Source organism: Oryzias melastigma, linkage group LG3 (genome assembly GCF_002922805.2).
Source record: "Oryzias melastigma strain HK-1 linkage group LG3, ASM292280v2, whole genome shotgun sequence".
Classification (NCBI taxonomy): domain Eukaryota; kingdom Metazoa; phylum Chordata; class Actinopteri; order Beloniformes; family Adrianichthyidae; genus Oryzias; species Oryzias melastigma.
The window spans coordinates 14,693,565-14,712,725 of NC_050514.1; the positions used below are offsets into that span (position 1 = coordinate 14,693,565).

The 19,161-nt window shown below is 37.3% G+C and overlaps 2 protein-coding genes across 2 annotated transcripts; one reads left to right on the top strand and one right to left on the bottom strand.

Annotated features, from left to right (window-relative positions):
• Window positions 1-1,883: 1,883 nt before the first annotated feature.
• Window positions 1,884-9,347, bottom strand: ca7 (carbonic anhydrase VII). The gene is made up of 7 exons (XM_024295719.2): window positions 8,869-9,347; window positions 8,347-8,544; window positions 6,868-6,986; window positions 6,505-6,600; window positions 6,231-6,293; window positions 5,968-6,123; window positions 1,884-3,675 (listed from the first exon to the last, which is right to left on the bottom strand). The coding sequence occupies exons 1-7, from the start codon at window positions 8,903-8,905 to the stop codon at window positions 3,556-3,558; spliced, it is 789 nt and encodes a 262-aa protein (XP_024151487.1). The 5' UTR covers window positions 8,906-9,347; the 3' UTR covers window positions 1,884-3,555.
• A 94-nt stretch (window positions 9,348-9,441) lies between these two features.
• On the top strand, window positions 9,442-14,596 carry nae1 (nedd8 activating enzyme E1 subunit 1). Its single transcript, XM_024296158.2, has 20 exons — window positions 9,442-9,575; window positions 9,894-9,997; window positions 10,085-10,145; window positions 10,901-10,931; window positions 11,123-11,194; window positions 11,383-11,462; window positions 11,566-11,675; window positions 11,764-11,873; window positions 11,955-12,017; window positions 12,123-12,186; window positions 12,254-12,345; window positions 12,427-12,486; window positions 12,570-12,703; window positions 12,849-12,924; window positions 13,097-13,136; window positions 13,233-13,319; window positions 13,441-13,533; window positions 13,804-13,918; window positions 13,999-14,048; window positions 14,151-14,596. Exons 1-20 carry the CDS (start codon window positions 9,526-9,528, stop codon window positions 14,258-14,260), a joined length of 1,602 nt encoding a protein of 533 aa, XP_024151926.1. The 5' UTR covers window positions 9,442-9,525; the 3' UTR covers window positions 14,261-14,596.
• Window positions 14,597-19,161: the final 4,565 nt, after the last annotated feature.

The following is a 19,161-nucleotide window of genomic DNA, read 5'->3' on the forward strand; positions in this document are numbered from 1 at the left end:
TTGAGGATTTATAAAAGAGAAATTAAAATAGTTTTTTTTCGCTCTCAAAATCTTTCGAACGCAATGCATTGTGGTCTATATTCTCCATTCTGGTCATCATCGATGGGCACTAGTTTTTCGCAGAGACTTCTGTGAAATTTCCAGGCCACTGTAATTTGGAATTGTAGATTCAGACATCAAATGACAAACACACTGTATAGTCCAACAAGTAGGGATTAGTAAGGAATTCGGATACAATCTTGGTGTCATATAATTTCTGTCCTAATTATTATTTCTCGTTTGTGATCCTTTTTTAAATGGTTGGCACTTCCGTGAATTTAAAGGAGGCTATCCATATCAGTCCCTGATTGTGATTGGTCAAAACTCAACTGGTTTAACTTTCAATGACTGTTCAATGGCTGATCATTTTGTACGTAGAGCCTGAAAACAGATTGAAAAACTTTTGAACATCCAAAAGGAGCATTTGCACACGTTTATGTGTTAGTAGTGTGAAGGTAGCTTGAACATATGAATCAAAGTAGTAGTTCAGTTGTCTGTAGTAGTTTGAGACAGACCCCATCTTACATGTGTGTGAAAGTATTGTCACATATAGTATTATACAGTCAATGATTGTCACTGTCTCTTCAAGTATTTGATTTTATAGCATAATTCATGGATAGGCATGGAGGAATGTGGCCCTCGAGGCCTGGAGTTACCTATCTCTGGCATAAATCATCCGGTTCGGCCACATTTGAAACTTTAGAGAAAAAGTTTCTCAAAGATTAACATATAGTATATAACAAAGCACAAATCTGTTTATTTTTATTTTTCTCACAGTAAAATAAACTAAAGAGTAGCCAGGTCTTTTGAAAAATATTTTTTCTCACCTTCAGGGAAGTCAACAATAATATGAGTCTTTCTGTAACTGAAAGACTTTTTTTGCTACAGAGCAACAGTCTACCTAAAGGTTCCACTTTGGAGAAAGTCACAGAATCAAGAACTGCTATTTAGCCCCAACTTACATGTTACAAATCCCTAAATCCAAATGGAGGACATCCGAAATGTCTTTGCATTTCAGCTCACCGTTTGTGAAATGAATAGTGGTACAGCGTAGCTTGCCTTGTGACCCTTAAGTGGCTGAACAGGCTGATGTGGGAATAGGAAATGAGTGAATTAATTTAATAAGTTATCAGATGTGGTTGATTTGAGGTGGTACAAACTCAGTTTTGGGAATAAGGCAGCTGAATGTTATTACATTATCATAATTTCCTGATTTAGTCATTATAATCATAGAATTTCGAACGGAAGTCTTTTTTACCACATGACTGAACACCTCTACAATTTGGGATGTTACATATAGGTTCATCCTCCTTAAGAATAAACACAAAATAGTAGAAATAAGGTGTTGGTAAAGTCTGAATTATTTTTTCTAGCTATTGCAGGAGGATTTATCCCTTTAAGTCCTTTGGGTAGGCTCGGTCTACTGTAGATTTCATCTTGAGAATGTTCAGGTTGTAATTGGATGGATGGGGGCCTGATAAAACAATGCTGGATCAGAGCGGCTGGTCTTTTTTTAGACTATAAATCCGTACACCCATTGTTTGTCCTGCAGGTTTGTATTTCAAAATGTTGCTTCGTCTGGGGAAAAAAAAATAACTTCAACAAGCAAGAAGATAGTCCGCCGCTAAAAATACATGTGACACAGTCCATTTTGGAGTTCTGACTCTAATATCATGTTACACGGGGCATCGATTGTGGCTCGGGATGATATGCCCGCTCAGGTATTCTCAGTCTCAATAAAGCACACTGATGCTATTTTGGAAGGGTCATTTAGTCACATCTCGTGCACTTCACGTTATATATATAACACGTTTTATTCCTTAACTTGTGTCCAAGACTAATTTTTCCACATTAATGTCAGAACTAGTCAAGGTAATGTAACCTCTTGATTCCATCTGCAGCTTTAAAACAACAGAGACAATAGCAAGGTCAGGCAATATTGACCGAGAAGAAAATGAAGCTGCCACCTTCAGCTGATAACCTGTGTTTCTACGGTGACCTGATATCATCTATAGATCATTGTATTTCTTTACTCAGCTATTTTTCTTTTATTAGCTCATGGGTGTTATTTTTACATGTCTTTTTTAATCCACATATCTGAAAAACAAATCAGCTCATGCAGAGTTCAAACAAAAGAGGGTAAATGCTGCCACCTGCAGGATGATCGACAAATAGCAGCACTCTCCATAAATTACAATACATATTTGTTAAATACATATAAGTTAATTGTGTAATAATTTAGTGGTATTTTAATTGAATAGTTTTTGCAAAAACGTTTTTATCCATTTTATTTATTTTTTTTACCAGGATGCTTATGCAAAGGGGAATTTAAGCACTTGTTTTGATCAATATCTTTCAAGTCAATTCTGTGTAAATCAGGAAAATAGATCAATTACAATATCTATGAAAAAACATGCTTTTTTTATCTTTATGTACAATTATTTTCATATATGTTTCTATGTCATGTATTTCTGTCTCAGTAAAGCTCTGTTTTACTTTTATCTTTATGCTATTGGAGTCCATATTTGAAAATCATGAGTTTACCTAAAAATATAGTATTCCATATGAACTTGTCAATCAATTTATACAACAACAGAAACAATTGGGTTTACTTAAAATTTTATTCCAATCAACAAAAATGCAACACAAAATAACGCAAACCACACATCAGTCCCATATTTATACAATCCAAACTAATTTTAAAAATATTTTACATTTTTTTATATATTTAGGTGTACTTTTTTGGGTTCTCCCTTGTGTCAATCAATAAATGGAGTGGAGGGAATCAGTTTTTAAAACTTGGCTAAATGCAACATCAAGGCCTCTGCCAGGCATGTCAGTGTCTGTATTGCACATAAAACTGAACAAGATGTTCAGGACAAAACCGCCGTCTGCTCTTGTTAAACCCACTAAAACAGGACCTCGTTGCAATTGTGAGTACATCAAAAACATAAGAAGATCCCCATCATGATTCAGGTCCTTTAAAATCAAGGGATAATCAACCCTAAAACTTCCATTTCCTTTTTTTTTTCTGTACACCAGATCAGGCGATGTAAAAGCACCTCTAATCTGATTGAAGGGGATCTATGGACTTAAGGACAGGGAACATGTCGCCACCAGGCCAGATCAACAGCACACAAGAGGGCAGTAAGAAAGCTGTTGATCCTCTGCCAGCAGGGTGGTAGAACAGAGTATCTATAAGAGCAGGGACAGATAATTCTGCTGTATGAAGCTGCATGTGTGATCATGCAAAAGTGCTGCACAAAGTAAGGGATTTGCATATTTGGATATGGTTTAAAATATTACACAAAAAATATGGCTTTCTTGTTATAATCCATTTCTTTAAATTAAACATCGCAATGACATTTCTTTTTTGACCCAATAAGTAGAGTCCTTCTTACTGACAATTAACCTGATTCATCTTTTTTTTTCCTTTCATACAAAATATAAAGAAAGAAACTGTTTACTTTGGTCTAAAAACAGAATTCAATGGCTTTAGGTGACCCTGAGGTCACATTAATTAGAAGAGCGGACTTTCCTTCCTTTTAGAGGTTGAGGAGGTCTGAAGTTGTTTTCCATGCGTGTTCTCTGATCTTCTTCCTCTCCAGAGAAAAGCAGCAACCTGAACTTTCCCAGCTGTAGAGAAAAACATTCATAGAAAGCGTCTTGAGCTCAAATGCAAGAATACATTTAAAAAATATTATTATTTTTTATTCTGAACGGAAAAAAAACACCTTATGTTTCTGAAAATGATAATACATAACATCTATTCTAACAATAAAATCTGCCTCTTGGCTTCTGTTTGTTCGACTGCTTGACATGAAAAGCTATAATACTACATTTCTAAAATAATAATAGTTGATAATTATAACATCCAGAATCACCTTATTGTACTGAGTCATATGATTGCATGAAAAAAAGTTCAGAACCTCCACTCACAGTCACAAATCATAAAGGATTAAATCATGTTTTTAGGGGCTGCTGGCCAAAAAAAAGGTTCAAAAGATGTTTTACTGTTCATTTCTCAAAATATAAACATTTTATTTGCAACATAACTAGTTAGAATTTTGCAATACATAGTAGTACAAAAACGCAAGCAACAAATTTAGTGTTTTAACCCCAGAACACCGAATAACATATTTCTTCTGAACTAATTTTAGCTATTATTTTTTTGAGTAACAGCAATTAGGAGAAGCCAAAAAATAAAATAAAAAACTGAAAAAAAATTATAAAGTACCCCTAAAAAAGGTTCCACTAACAAAGTTCTTCATAGCTACTTTAAAGACACTGATAGATTATAAATATGAACAGGTTTTGTCTAATTTTAATGCAGCTATTCAGAAAAAGCCCTCTTTCATTGTTCTATATTTTAATATTTTGATTGATTTATTGCTGAATATCAGAATTTGAACTTAGAAAAAACTATGTTGGTGTTCTCTTCTTTGCGCTGTCTATGATGAAAACCCAAATAAATCCCTGTTACATAACGTCTGCTCCCTGCTGAGTAAGCAAGCTAGCATTTATTGCTTAAAGCTCTGTGCCCGTCCTGTCATCAGCCCATCAAGATAATCAGATGGAGCAGATGAACGATTTGTGAATTGGACGCACAGTTGGCCGTCCAAATTGCCCCTCAGCTCCAGTTATGCAGCAGACATGGCTTTACAGAAAACTAGACTATAAGAGATCAGCAAAAAGTGAACTTGTAATCCTACTGGCAGACGCACACATTCAGCTCAAACGGAGGTCTGGGGTGGATGTGCTGCTGACGTCCAGCCGGTTAGCTTAACTTGTAACTGTTTTTTCTTTTTAGTTTTGGGATTTATTTCACTGCAAAAGAGGCTAAAATATAAAGAACCAGACCCAGATATTAAGTCATTAACTATGCTCATTTATCCACTATGAAGCTCTTGTTTTGCTGATGCTGGACAACAAAAGATCCTCAAAGACTCATTTAGATTAAAATCTTGTTTTTGGTGTTTTTATCATGTTCTTGTAGCATTTTTCTTACGGTGGAGTACATATATGAAAGAATTAAGATTAACTGCATTTCTGAGTATTTCTTTATTCAAATTGTGATCGATCAGGAGAAAGTAAAATCTTGTTTAAAAAAGCTTGGATTTGTGACGCAGCTGCTGCCGTGTGTGTGTGCTTTCTCCACTACAATCCGAATGCTGCAGTTCACTTGCAGACAAATATATCCATTTGTGTTTTCATTTTTCTTAATAGAGAAATATAACTCACCATTTTTTTGCTGCGCTAATGTTAGCTTGGGCTTGTGAGGTGCTATAAGCTAGCGGGACAGAGTGCAAACAAAGGGCTGATGGGAAATTTGCGGAGACTAACTTTTACCACTCTGCAGAAAATATGTAAATATGTGACAATGGTTTTGTGATTTTGACTAAAAACTGCAAAATCATAATTTAAAGACCACTGGGAACGATTTTATAAAAAAAATATATAGTAGGAATGGGACTTTAAGCTAAGTGGAGTAAAACCCACTAAAATTTGCATATCGGAAGCTGCAGCTTCACTGACTCATTAAAAATGATTTTCTTTATTGCTGATAATGCAATCAATTAAAATATATATTTAGAAGTTAAGATAGATAATTAGAGATCCTTCATAGTGTGAAAGAAATGTGAATATAGATACTAAATTATACAAACAGGAGTACTAAAAGTAATCCAATAACATTGTCAGTTTATAGTAAAATAAATTAAAAATCACAGTAAAAAAAATTGTAATATAACATTTTAAAGCATGTGATTACACTACTCTGACAAATCTGCACCTTTTATGGCTTGCAAACAAGGTAGTTGGACTGTGGATTATGCTGCAGGAGTGGCTGTGCTGCTACACTAATACAAAACCACTGGAGATAAAACTGGTTTAATGTTCAACAGCGGCACTAAATTTGACAGTAATCACCTGCTTCTCAGACACAGCGATTGGCTCCTTCAGGACAATCCAGATGACGCTCTCGTGTAGTGGAGGGGTAGTCAGTGATCCCAGATAAGTCCAGTAGTGGAGGCTACTGGGAAGAAGGCACTTTGGATTGAAACCTTTGAAATCAGTCACACTACCCTGCAGTAAAACATAAAAATAACCACTGTGACTTTTGATTTAAACAAAAAAAACAGGTTTTAAAAAGGTTTTAGATTAAAAAAAATGTTTGATTTAAATTCTCTCACCTTAAATTTGACCATATACAGAGCATCTGTTATCACATGAAGCCATCTGTGGTCGTCACCTGTCTTAACAAAACATATTTAGTTTTTAGCTTCAGTTGTGATTCATTTCTTTATGCAAATAACAACACACTCATTTACACAATGTCATAAACCCTATTCATATTTCAGCCATTTGTTAAAATCACTCAAATATTCATAATATTTCAAAGTGAAAATTCCAACATATAGTTTTAATCTGTTTTAACATCAAATTTAGCATACTTAGACTTTTTACCTCTAGAAAAATGCCGAGAACAGCGAGGCCATCGGGAGCTGTTGCTGCTTCCCCAAACGAACTGTATTTTACAGCATTCCAGTGAACTAAATGAAGCTAAAGACAAAACAGGGAAAAGAAAAGAAAATTAGAATTACATAAATGGCAAAAAAATAGATTGATGAATATTGTTGTTTTGCTTTTCTTTCTTTCATTTAACATATTTGGCTATGGAAATGTTAGATCAAACCCTGAGCCACATGGAAAAACACAAAAAATGTATGTTCAACGATAACAATCTTCAGGATTTCAAGTATTTTCAACGATGAAAAAGGTTTTCCTGTCTGGATTTGAGATCGTGGCAAACTAAAGTAGTTCACTGACCTCTGATGCATAGCCATAGCCGTCAACAGTGTGCTCAGAGCCCTCACATCCCTTTCCACCCCAATGGAAGTGGAACTGTTTCAGCCTGTAGGGATTGTCAAGAGGGCCTCCCTGGATCACTGCAAGAGAAAAAAGAAATCATCCACATTTATCCATTAGAGCTTGTTGAAAACTTCCCACAGAACAGTTTGGTAGCCAAAATATATATAGCGTGACAGATCGATAGACACCAGGAATACATCTATGCAAAACTCCATGCTAAATAGACAAAAACAAACTTGAGGAAACCATCACTGAAGGGTCTGAAGAAATGAATAAAAAGTAATTTTAGAATCACTATAGTTTCTTGGTTCATGCTACATTCTGTGCACAAAATCTGACTTTCTGCTAAGTACCTAAGAAGCTTTGCTAATGGGATTCCCTTTGTCATCTCCTGTTAATATGTGACCTGCCGAACTGCATTTACTCTGAGTTTATAAACTCTGAATAAGTAATCAATCACTTACTCCTGTTTTAAGAACTCCAGAAGAGATAAAGGAGAGCAATGATTGACTTGGATCCATTCTCACATTGTTCCATTTGAACATCTAGACATTTGTTTGATCAAGTTGAGAGCACATGTTTGGTCCTTAAGTGATTGTTATAAATGATTGAAAACTCTTCTTCTTTACTCAGCAGTTCTGGACACAGAATTGTTCACTAATCAGGTTTGACATCATTTTAGAAAGAGGTCACAGCATTCAGGCTCTGATTAACTTGGGGGTACTTGCAAAAAATGTTATTTTAAAACACAATCCTTAAAAAGAACAATGGTATTGATGATGAGTGGTAGTAAAAAATACAAAGTAACACTATTTGGTAAACCTTTTGCTCATAATGTGGACACACATACCAATTTTACTATCACATATTCATAAAAGTTACAAATTACAGTCTTCCATTTCTCTGGAAAAACAAATACACCACTGTGTGCACTATAAATCCACACTGACAGCATCAGGATCCTGTCCTCATAATTAATCGTTTCCAGCAGTTGCTAGAGCTATAAAAACTTACTCGCAGTTCCAATATTAACGCTCATCTAACTGACAGGCTGGTCAACATAAAAACACCCAGCGATAAAGACAAATATCATCATAACAGCATCTGAGATCACCTACAGGTTATTATATCTTTTGTCCAGCAGACAGATGCTCATTCCCTTTAGTCATGGCTGCACTTTCCTGCAGCGTAATCACGGGTTGATCTGCAACCTTTTATTATGGTCAGCCGAGCACGTGTTGTGCATTTTCCAAAAAAGCCCACACACCACGCCCACTTTCTTTAAGCAAAGACTTCAACCGCACGTGGCAGGATGCACAGATGACAGCTGAATAATCTCTGAACATTGACCTCTATCAAAGCTGCAGGATGGTTAATCGATGAACAATGTCCAAACAAGGCAAGCAAAGCAAATGGATGTTGATGTTCTTTCCTCACCTGAGCGATCATCAGAGTCATCAAACTCCACTACAACAGAGTGTCCATTATTGGAAATGTTGATGGAAGTACAGTGATCATAGTTCAGGACGATGGGGCCCAGACTGCGATCCTGTAAAGCCTGATGAGGGATAATGTCAATAGGAGACTGTCGGCTTCCCTGGGCAACTGGGTAATTTTTATGCCATGCTGAGGGACCTTGAAATAACAAAAAGAAAAATCAAATTGTTAAAAAAAAATAATGTTAAAATTAACCAAAATTAGAAATATTTCTCTGAACTGTATTATGAAAAGTGCTTACAAATATATAATATTTTTGAATATATAATGTCTTTATAACTGAACCAATTAGATACAGAATATGTAGACTCTGGAAGCTGAATTAACTGCAGCACATCCTTTGAAAACAGGGATAATCTCTCATTTAAAAGCTATTTTAACTCTGTTCTTTAGGTAAATAAGCATTAAATACATTGACAGCAAATATTGCATAAAAAGAGACGGGATGAATGCAAATCTCACCGTCCTCTTCTCCGTATCCCCAGTGGTGTCCTGTCATTGTCTGCTGTCAGTCTGGAGCGGGCTCTCCGTGCTGCACAGCGTTGAAGGACGGACACAGATAAGCTTAAGCACCTGTACTGTTGTTGATGGGCTTTATTTTGCTCGCAAAGAAGAAGGACACGCCCCCTCACGCCTACACACTACCAGACACGCACGTTTATACAAATATATAGCCAACACCATATTACTATGAATGGGGATTTGTCTGGTTATAGCTTTTAGACATGCTTTCGGGAAAAAAGATCAATATTAGTTTATGGAAGTTTTATTCTTTTCTTTTCTTTTATTTTTTTTTTTGTTTTGATTGATTAAATTCTTCAGAGATTAATTTATTGGAAATGAATGAATAATAAAATAACAAATAAATGTTATTTTATTATAAATAATACTGTGTTCACATTTGTACATAATTCAATTGAAATTGTTAGTAGCAATGCTTTAGCAATATTAGCAATAGCAGAAATATTCCAATTATTTTTAATGTTATTTGTTGAAAGACTTGAGTTCAATACATAAAATTAAAACCTTATTAATTTGTGTCGAAAGTGCTCTTGGGTTTTCTCTCGAATCTGCCCTTGCGGAAGTGAACCCCGTATTAACGTCACTGAAGAAGCTACGATGGCAGCCGCCAAGGCTTCCAAGGAACAAAAATACGACAGACAGCTTAGGTACGTGTAAATACAGTCACAGTTTATTAGTAAACGTTTTTTTAAATCACCTGACATTTTTGAAAATTTAAAGCAAAAGACTGAAAAGGCATTTGTAAGACTACATAGCTAATGCTAGCTGGCATTAGCCTGCTTCTATACTTTCATCGCTAGCCTTGGGACTCTGTCATTTCATGTTTCTCTTTAATTTGATGGTTCCTTCTTAAGATGTCATGACATAGGCAGACTGCATGCATCAGTTAAACAGCAGCAAACGATCTTGACTGTCTTTGGTCGACAGAGTTTGTGCCTCATTGTGGGCTAACGCTGTGTTTTCAGACTGTGGGGGGATCATGGCCAAGAAGCTCTGGAGAATGCTCATGTATGTCTCATTAACGCCACGGCAACTGGGACAGAGATCCTGAAGAACCTAGTGTTACCAGGTTAGTGGGAGATGCTGCGTGATGGCGACAGTCATCAATCCCATCATCCTATAACCTGACTCATCCCTGGATCTGCTCTGTTTCCAGGAATTGGCGCTTTTACCATTGTGGATGGACACACTGTGTCTGGAGAAGATGCTGGAAACAAGTAAGATTACTTCAGTCTAAATGTAACAAAATGTGAAGAAAATCTGTTTTTAATAGCATCCATTGAAAGGCGGCCCAAATGGTTATGTGGTTCACATTGGCACAAGGTGATGCCACAATTGTGCAATGGAATTGAGGTCAGAACTAATGTTCAGTCCTCACCTTAATTCTGGAAGTCTCCAAAAAAGTCACCTGTGAGGGTGAACATTGTCATCATAGAGGATATAGTTTATTTTGAGAGTGTGGAGCTTTTGGGATTACTATCGGCAACAGAAGATCAATCTTTTCCATGGAGGGAGATGCCTCTCCACACCATCATACTACCTCCACCAAACCTGCTTCTCTTTTAGTGCAGCATAGCATCAACATTTCAGCGTTTGCCTATTATTAGCAATAGGATTTTTAAGTCTCATTACCATTGACATAATCTAGATAGTAGTATGAAATCTTAACTACAATTCTGTAAATATTCAAACATTTGTAGAATTTCTTTTTGAATCTCTACTGTCTTCTCTCGTTTGACCCATGATGTTTACAAACAGGGGCAAGAAAAAAATCACAGAAAAAGTGGAAGGACAAACTAGGGTTTTTCTTTGTTTTGGACCTTTTAATTGATTGCAGATCTGTAAAACTATTTATTGCAAAGAGCCGATCAAATAATAAAAAAAAAATCTGCTCAAACTACTAAGCTGTTTGTACAACAATTAGTTGATATGAAGATGTGTTGCTAACTAATTTATTTATCTGTTCTTACAGTTTTTTCTTAAGTAACAACAACATTGGAAGAGTAAGTACTCCTGTGTTCAATTTTAAAAAGTATATATTTAATCTTTACAAATGTTTGTTCTGCATGACATTGCGCATTTGTCTTTTTTGTATGTATATTAACTTTATTCCTACATTTTTGCACGCATATGTATTTAGAAAAAAAAGGAGGAAAAGATAAGTTATCCTTTCATTGTAATGTTTATCCTGCAGAACAGAGCCCAGGCTGCCACTGAGCTGCTGCAGGAACTGAACAGTGATGTATCTGGTAACTTTGTGGAGGAGGTTGGTATTTCTTTAGCTGCGTGACTCCCAGTTACCTTAATGGATAGTGTGGAAATTAGGAACAAATAAACTGCTGTCCTGTTCAGCTCCTTTTTTAAATAAAATGCAAAGTTTATGAAAAGGATGCATGACACAAAGCTGCTTCATAACAGAAATCTGTTTTGTACCGTCTGCTTGTTCCTTTTCAGACTCCAGACAAGCTCCTTGACAACGATCCAGAGTTTTTTCACAGATTCACTATAGTCGTTGGTGTCCAGTTGCCTGAAAGGTGCAGAATCTATCTATCTTTTTGTATCATTTTGATTTTTACTGTGTGTTTTATATATATTATCCTCATAATTTGTCTTTTTTGTGTGTGTTTTCACTCACAGCACATGCTTGAGACTTGGCTCAGTTCTGTGGAATGCCTCTGTACCTTTTCTGATCTGTAAAACGTATGGTCTCATAGGCTACATGAGGCTGGTGGCACAGGAGCACACAGGTTAGTGACCTCTCTTGCTGAGAGCTTGGTTGCATTGCATGCAGCAATTCAAAGGTCGCGTGCTGATCGTTGCTGCCTATCTGCTCAGTGATTGAATCTCACCCGGACAATGCGCTGGAGGATCTTCGATTGGATCAGCCTTTTGAAGAATTTAAGAACCACACTAATTCCTATGACCTTGACAGCATGGACAAGAAGGTAGGGGCTTTATTTGGACTTCCATTTCTGTGCATTTAAAATGTTTAATCTATAGTCCAACCTTTATAATATAATCTGCAGGATCACAGTCACACTCCATGGATTATAATTGTTGCTAAATATCTGGAAAACTGGCTCAGTGAGGTATGAAATGTAAATCTGTTGGACCTTCAATAATTTATTTAAAAAAATATATATTGCCACTTACAATTATTGAATATTTACTGTTATTTTCTGTTCTTTTTGCAGCACAGTGGTCAGCTGCCCAAAAACTACAAAGAGAAGGAAGCGTTCAGACAAATGATTCGGGAAGGTATCATTGAAATTCGTTCAACTCCATTCTGTGTATGCAGTTCCTCTGAGACGTTTTTGTGCTTCAGGGATCAGAAAGAATGACAGTGGTGTTCCAGAGGACGAGGAGAACTTCGAAGAAGCTATTAAAAATGTCAACACTGCATTAAATCTAACCAAGGTGCAAAACCTTTTTAGGAATAATTGTATCTGCTTTTAAGATGTAGGGTTAGATTGCTCATCTTTTGATCTTGTTTGGCAGATTCCAAGTTCCATTGAAAACCTCTTTAACAGTGAGCAGTGTAATGGCATCACAGCACAGGTTTGATTTGTCTCACTAATTCAGTCACTAATCAATAAAATAAGTTATAAAAATGTACTTAAAGAATAAAATGTATGTTCTAGTCATCCCCTTTTTGGGTAATGCTCCGAGCTGTGAAGGAGTTTGTCCACGATGAGGGCAGAGGAAGCCTTCCTGTGCGAGGGACCATCCCTGACATGATTGCAGATTCTCAGAAGTTCATCAACCTCCAAAATGTGTAAGTTGGAATATATGTGTTAAACATGAATATTATTACAATCCGTAGAATTCGCTATCTTCCATTTGAGATGAAACTAGCTTTCACATTTGTGTTCCTTTTGTTTTATTTGTATTTATTTTATGTATTTATTTTTTTGCTACAGCTACAGGGAAAAGGCCATGCAGGATGCTGCAGCAGTCTCTAAGCATGTTGAATGTCTACTGCGGTCTGTTGGAAAGGTTTGTAAAACACCCTCATTTAAAAAAAAAAAAGACAACATGAAAAAAGAAAACTGCATTTCTATACCTTTGGAGCCTTCAGATTTTCATTGTGTATGCTAAAAACAAGGAAACTGCATTTGATCCATAAAATATATTTCAACCTCGTGATGATTCCTACCCATTTCTACAGCCTCCTGAAAGCATCTCTGATAAGGACATCAAGCTGTTCTGTAAGCTGTTTCTTTTACTTTCATTCTTGTGTCAGTTATTAGTAACGTTCCTTTTAATATTGGCGGTGTACATTTTGGGTTTTTTTGGGTGTTTAGGTAAGAATGCATCATTCCTGCGGGTGGTTCGCTGCAGATCTCTGGCTGAAGAGTACAGTGTGGATTCTGTAAATAAAGATGAAATCGGTCAGTCTGAGATTCATTTTCTCGTTCAGATTGAATTCTTTATGAAGTCTGATCACTTAACATTTGGTCATTTTACTGAGCATGAAGCCCTCGTTTGGTAATCTTATCATTGTCTTCTCAGCTTCATACATGGACAACCCCGACAGTGAGATGGTTTTCTACCTCATGCTTCGAGCTGTTGATCGCTTCTATCAGCAGCACTCCCGCTACCCAGGTCTGTAAGGAAAAAAGGAATTCTGAATAGAAAAAGTTGCATCAGTTTGAGTATTTATTTGTGTGTATTTTATTTAACAGGTTTTTACTTTTGTTAAATTTCAGGCAAAGTTTTACCACATTAAGAGGAATATTTAAAGATATAAGAAGGGAACCTAATTACAAGCATAAAAAGTGTTTTTTTTCTGTAAAATCAACTTTTTAACCTAAAAAAATAGTTCTGAAACTGACATACAAGCATTTATTTAACCTTAAACTCTGTCTTTGTCAGGAGTGTATAACTATCAGGTGGAAGAAGACATCAACAAGCTGAAGGTGTGTGTGAACAGCCTGCTGCAGGAGTACAGTCTGAGTGTCAACATCAAAGATGACTACATCCATGAGTTGTAAGTCCTAGCTTGTATTGGTTTTTCTCTGTAAATATGTGAAGAACATGAAATAACTCTCAGCTGCTTTACTCCTGTAGCTGTCGGTACGGAGCAGCAGAGCCGCACACAGTTTCTGCATTTTTGGGAGGTAAAACTCTCTTCTGTAATAAAACAATTTCAGAGATACTGTGCACCTCATTCGACATGCTGCTGATATAGCAGAAATAATTCTTGACTTGTGTTTGCACAGGATCAGCTGCTCAGGAGGCCATCAAGATCATCAGCCATCAGTTTGTGCCCTTCAACAACACTTTTATTTATAACGCCATGTCGCAGACCTCTGCAACATTCCAACTATGATCCCACTCACAAACATCTGAAAAATACTGGACAGATTCGGACTGTAATAAATCCAGCTGTTAACTGCTCCTGCGGGTTTGGAAAGAAATCGGACATTCGGAAACAGGAATCTCATCGAAGAGGAAGGAATTCATCCACCTCTGGAATTTTCTTTAAACATTTTTCTGTTCACCCTAACATGAAAAATAAAAAAAAAACTGTTTTTTTAAGCTGTGACTGTAAAATAACATAGCAGCACTTTCTATCCTCCGTATCGTTCTGTTTTGGAGCACCTCATGTAAAGACGTGTACTGTTAAACTGCAAGGATTAATATAAAAAAAGGTTTGAACAATCAACCAGTTTGTGTTTGTGTCTATTTAAAAAAACATGACCACAAACTGTGGCTAGATATTTATAAGCTGGGTTACAGAGTCGGAAATAAATGTTTGATGATTTGCATGTGAGCGGCTTTGGAGGCAGGCAATGTGACTTACCTCCAAGCAGGATCCATGTGAGACCCAGCAAAGCTGCTGGACTTGCTTTAACAGCAGGGGGCGCTATTGCTCAAATCTGTATGTGGCTCATGGGGCATTTTATATGATCATTTGGGAGCTCTTTACAGCAAATTTCGCAAGCCTTGTTACTTTTTTTCTAATGAAGGGTATTGTTTTCATTATATAATTCATTAAAAATCAACTTAATGATGTCAGCTAGGAGAAGAATTTGTTTTTTTTTTTACATAAATTGAGTTAAATAGAAATGTCTCCTGGTTTGAGCATGTTTTCCTCATACTCTGTGTTCACACATACACACACAGTTTCAATCTGTCTGAGAAGGGCTGAGCAGGCTGCCAGAACACACCCTGCCTACTTCCTAAATCAAGATTTTGTCCACTGTCCCTTAAAGATTATCATGTCTCCATCCGTCCTCTGCTTCTTAAGACGACAGCCTGCCAGTATGGGGGTGTTCTAGGACACGGGATGTCTTCATTTTTTCAAGTTATAGAGAAATCTGACATGATTTAATACTAATTACTAAAGTTTCTCCTTTTTTAATGTCGATATTGGAGCTTTAATTATTAATTTGCTCGTTTTGGCAGTAGTCAGGTTGCTCCCACATGCATCATAGTCTGATCATTTTAAACACAATCCCTTTAGTGCCTCCTCAGAGAGTTGAGACTAACTAGTATGTCCTTGTAACCCAACACCTCCTCTCTTGTAATGAGTACTGGCCACTGATAAGACTTAACAGACATAAACAGACTAGAGACCCTGGCTGATGCAAGAAGCCAGTTACTCAAGTTTTTCCATTTCAAATGGGCGTTTACTCTCAAAAAATCAATTGGAAACCGTGACTTTAAAATTTATGTTTTTTTTAAGTAAACAGAAGAACATGGGATTGTCAAACACTAAAAGAAATAATGTAATAAAAACAAACGTTTTGATTTGTGGCTCAATAGAATACGAACAAACAAAATTGTCCTGAGCAAAAATGATAAAAGCATCGCTCGTTCTGTATCTGTCAGAAGACTCCTGCCCCTGCCAACATGTCATTTGATTTTTTTCATCATAAGCAAACGGCTCCAGGTGTCTCAGGTTTGAGGGTGCCCTCTCCAGATGGTTTGTCCCAGCTCCTAATACAGATGTTTAATGGAATTTCATCCTGAAAACAGATTGTGTTATCTGTCATTCTTGGGTGTTTTGGCTAACAGTTGAATGACCCCTGACCTGTAACTGAGACCAAGCTTTTAGAGCAGAGCAACTCCAGAAACCGAGTGTCCTCCATGTTTGCAGTACAGATTGTGTTTTTGTCATCAGTTTGTTTTATTGTTGCATCAGTGAATTACATATGACGCTTTGGCTGTCAACAAGGAAGGTCTACCTTACTTCTGGATAAGATGGGTTTATCAATTAAGCCTTCATTATAACCCAGTAGCTAAATTTGTCGCCTTTTTTTAAGCAATCACATTTATATTTTCTGCTTTTAAATTCATGGAGGTTTTTCTCTCTACATTCTAGATGGTTTTGCAGGCCCTCACCCCCCTATGTCTTGGACTGGCCCTCATCCACCCTCAGCGTCCAGGTCGGGGTGGGCAAACTTTTTGACTCGTGGGCCATAAAGGGTTCTAAAATTTGACAGAGGGGTCAAAGCAGGAGCAGCATATAAACTTATACATATATTTTAAAACTGAACATTTTGGAGTTTTTATTTCAAAATGTTGACTTTTATTCTCATTTTAGTACCAGTAACACCAATAGGCGTGATGTCACTGAGGGAAAAGTGTAAATTTAAAGAAATCATGTATTCATGTGGCGTTGGAATAATCGGAAAAATGACTGAGTGATTGGGAAAACACAAATAAATGTCAGAAAAACAACAAGCCTTCCATCATAAACAAAGGTCAATGTATGCATAGTGTGCCATGTATGGGGAGACATCAGAATTACAGGGAAAATAAAACATTAATAAGGATCATAAATGTAATTTATTCCAGTTTGACGGGCCGTAGTTTACCCACCCCTGGTCTAGGCTCTGGGAGTTTAGTCATCTTTGGTCCGAGCTCATCCCACCAGGATTAAGACACCATTTTCCCAAAGCCTAACTGCCAAAGACCACAAACTATTTCATGCACATTTTTATATCCCAAATAAATCTTTATAATTTGCATTCCTAAGATCTCTCCTTATTTGTTTGTCACATTTTGATGGTTGTGTCTTTCTTGGTCGTCTCCCATTTTGGATCCTTAAACAGTGACAGATGGTGTGATCTGACACGGATGCACTTTGGCCTTGGAGTTCACCTTTATTGTCTTTGGAGATTATTCTTTGCTCTTTGGTTACCATTTATAATATAGATCAGTATGGACATTATCATCTCTACACTGTTTTTTTTGCAGACACATCCAGGGAGGTTTACTTTTGGATAATATCTATATCAACAAGTTCCATAATTTAATCTAACGTGAAATTGTGAAAGTGGCTAACATGTTAGATGCAAATATGCACAGACTATGAGGAAAATACACAGGACACAAGTGTCGTTTTGCTTTCTGTGCGTAGGACCAGTTGGAAGAAGGACGGGGTAGTTAATGTAAAAATCAATCCGTAAATCAGATGCAGCGCCAGCAGAAATACCACACTGCCAACCGCGGCTCTCGCCGGAAGCTTCCAGCAATAAAAGGAGAGGACGTCAGACGGAGAGCCGGATGAGTCAGTGTAACGGAATGGGGGGGAAACTGCACAGTCAAGGTGGCAGATTGATGGTCATTATCTTCCCCAAGGACGAGGCTGGAGCATCCCCTTGTCACACCCTGTGAAAGGATAGAAGCTTGCATTTTTCATTAAAGTCCAAGACTCAACAGAGACACTGAGAGGCACACATGGGTGGAGATTTAGGGTGATGTTTTTCATTTTGAACTATTCCACTGGCTCTTATCCAGCTGGTCCACCTCCTCTTGAGGCCCAAGCTGAATTAAAACAATGTCGAGTGGAGGATTTTTTTGTGTTTGCAGGGAGACTGCAGGAGGCCGGCATACTTGAAACCTCTCAGGGTCTGCTATGGGCTTTTCTTCCTTACTATAAACAGATGGAGCCATTACTGTTTTCTAAATTATGTGAGGCCCGTTTTTATCTTATGTCGATTTGACAAATGTTATTTATGTAAATTGTGAGATATTATCTAAATTACTTGGAGGGAAAAAACAGCAACTTAATGTATCTAGAGACAGTTGGTAATACATGGAGGTTAATGTTAACATCAACGGACAGTAAATCACAACAAGTTCTGGGTTTTTATGGAACGGTTAGAAATATTGATGCACTTTTTACCATGTGTGACATTTTGACTCCAAAAAGAAAACAGATGGAAGTGTCTTTATACACACATGTCCTGCTCAATCAAACCAAGAAAATATATATCTATAAATCTAATTGAGCACATCTGAGACATCATGTCTCTGTCCATCCACCAACACCAGGTTGAACCACAGACTGTCCAGAAGTTGGGGAATGCTTTGGTTCAGGTGTAGAAGAAGATCCCCTGAGACACCATCCGTCACCTCATTAGAAGTATACCCAGGCGTTGCTGGGAAGTCATACGAGGACGTGGAGACCACACCATCTATTGAGCCTCATTCTGACTTGTTTCAAAGACATTACATCAAAGATGGATCAGCCTGTAGTATGTTTTTTCACATTAATTTTAAGTAGAATTCCATATCCAGTCCTCCAGGTCAATCATCTCACATCCTGGTGTGAGAAAGATTTCTGGTGGATCATCTGTGCTCCTATTCTTGGCAGTGGACCACACCTCTAGCTCATCTTGGCTGTGGACCACGCCTCTGGCTCATCTTGGCTGTGGACCCAGTTCTATCTGGATGAACACAATTCAAACATGCGGTTGAAGTTGTTAGATAACCTCATTCTTCTTCAACACTCCTGGTACATTGGCTGTCTGTCTTGGGAGACGATCCCTCCTTCATGTGGACATCCCCGTGGTTTCTTTTTTTTTTTTTTTTCCTGGAATCTGTTTTTTTGGGAATTTTTCCTACCAAGAAGGAGGGTCTAAGGGCAGGGATAACCAGTTTAGTTTAGATTTTTTTAGTTTAGTTTAGTTTAGTTTTAGCAACTAGTTATTGTTCATATTTTTTGACTGACTTTCTGCTTTTGTAAAATTACTGGTATGATGCCCAATATTTGCCCAATGGTAGTGGGCTATTCATTCATCTTCCAGACCGCTTCTTCCCTTTTGAGGTCGCGGGGGAGCCGGAGCCTAACCCAGCCACTGATGGGCGAAGGCGGGGTACACCCTGGACAGGTCGCCAGTCTGTTGCAGGGCCTCAATCACACACACATTCACTCACACATTCGTACGGCAATTTAGAGTCACCGATTAACCTATGAAGCATGTTTTTGGACGATGG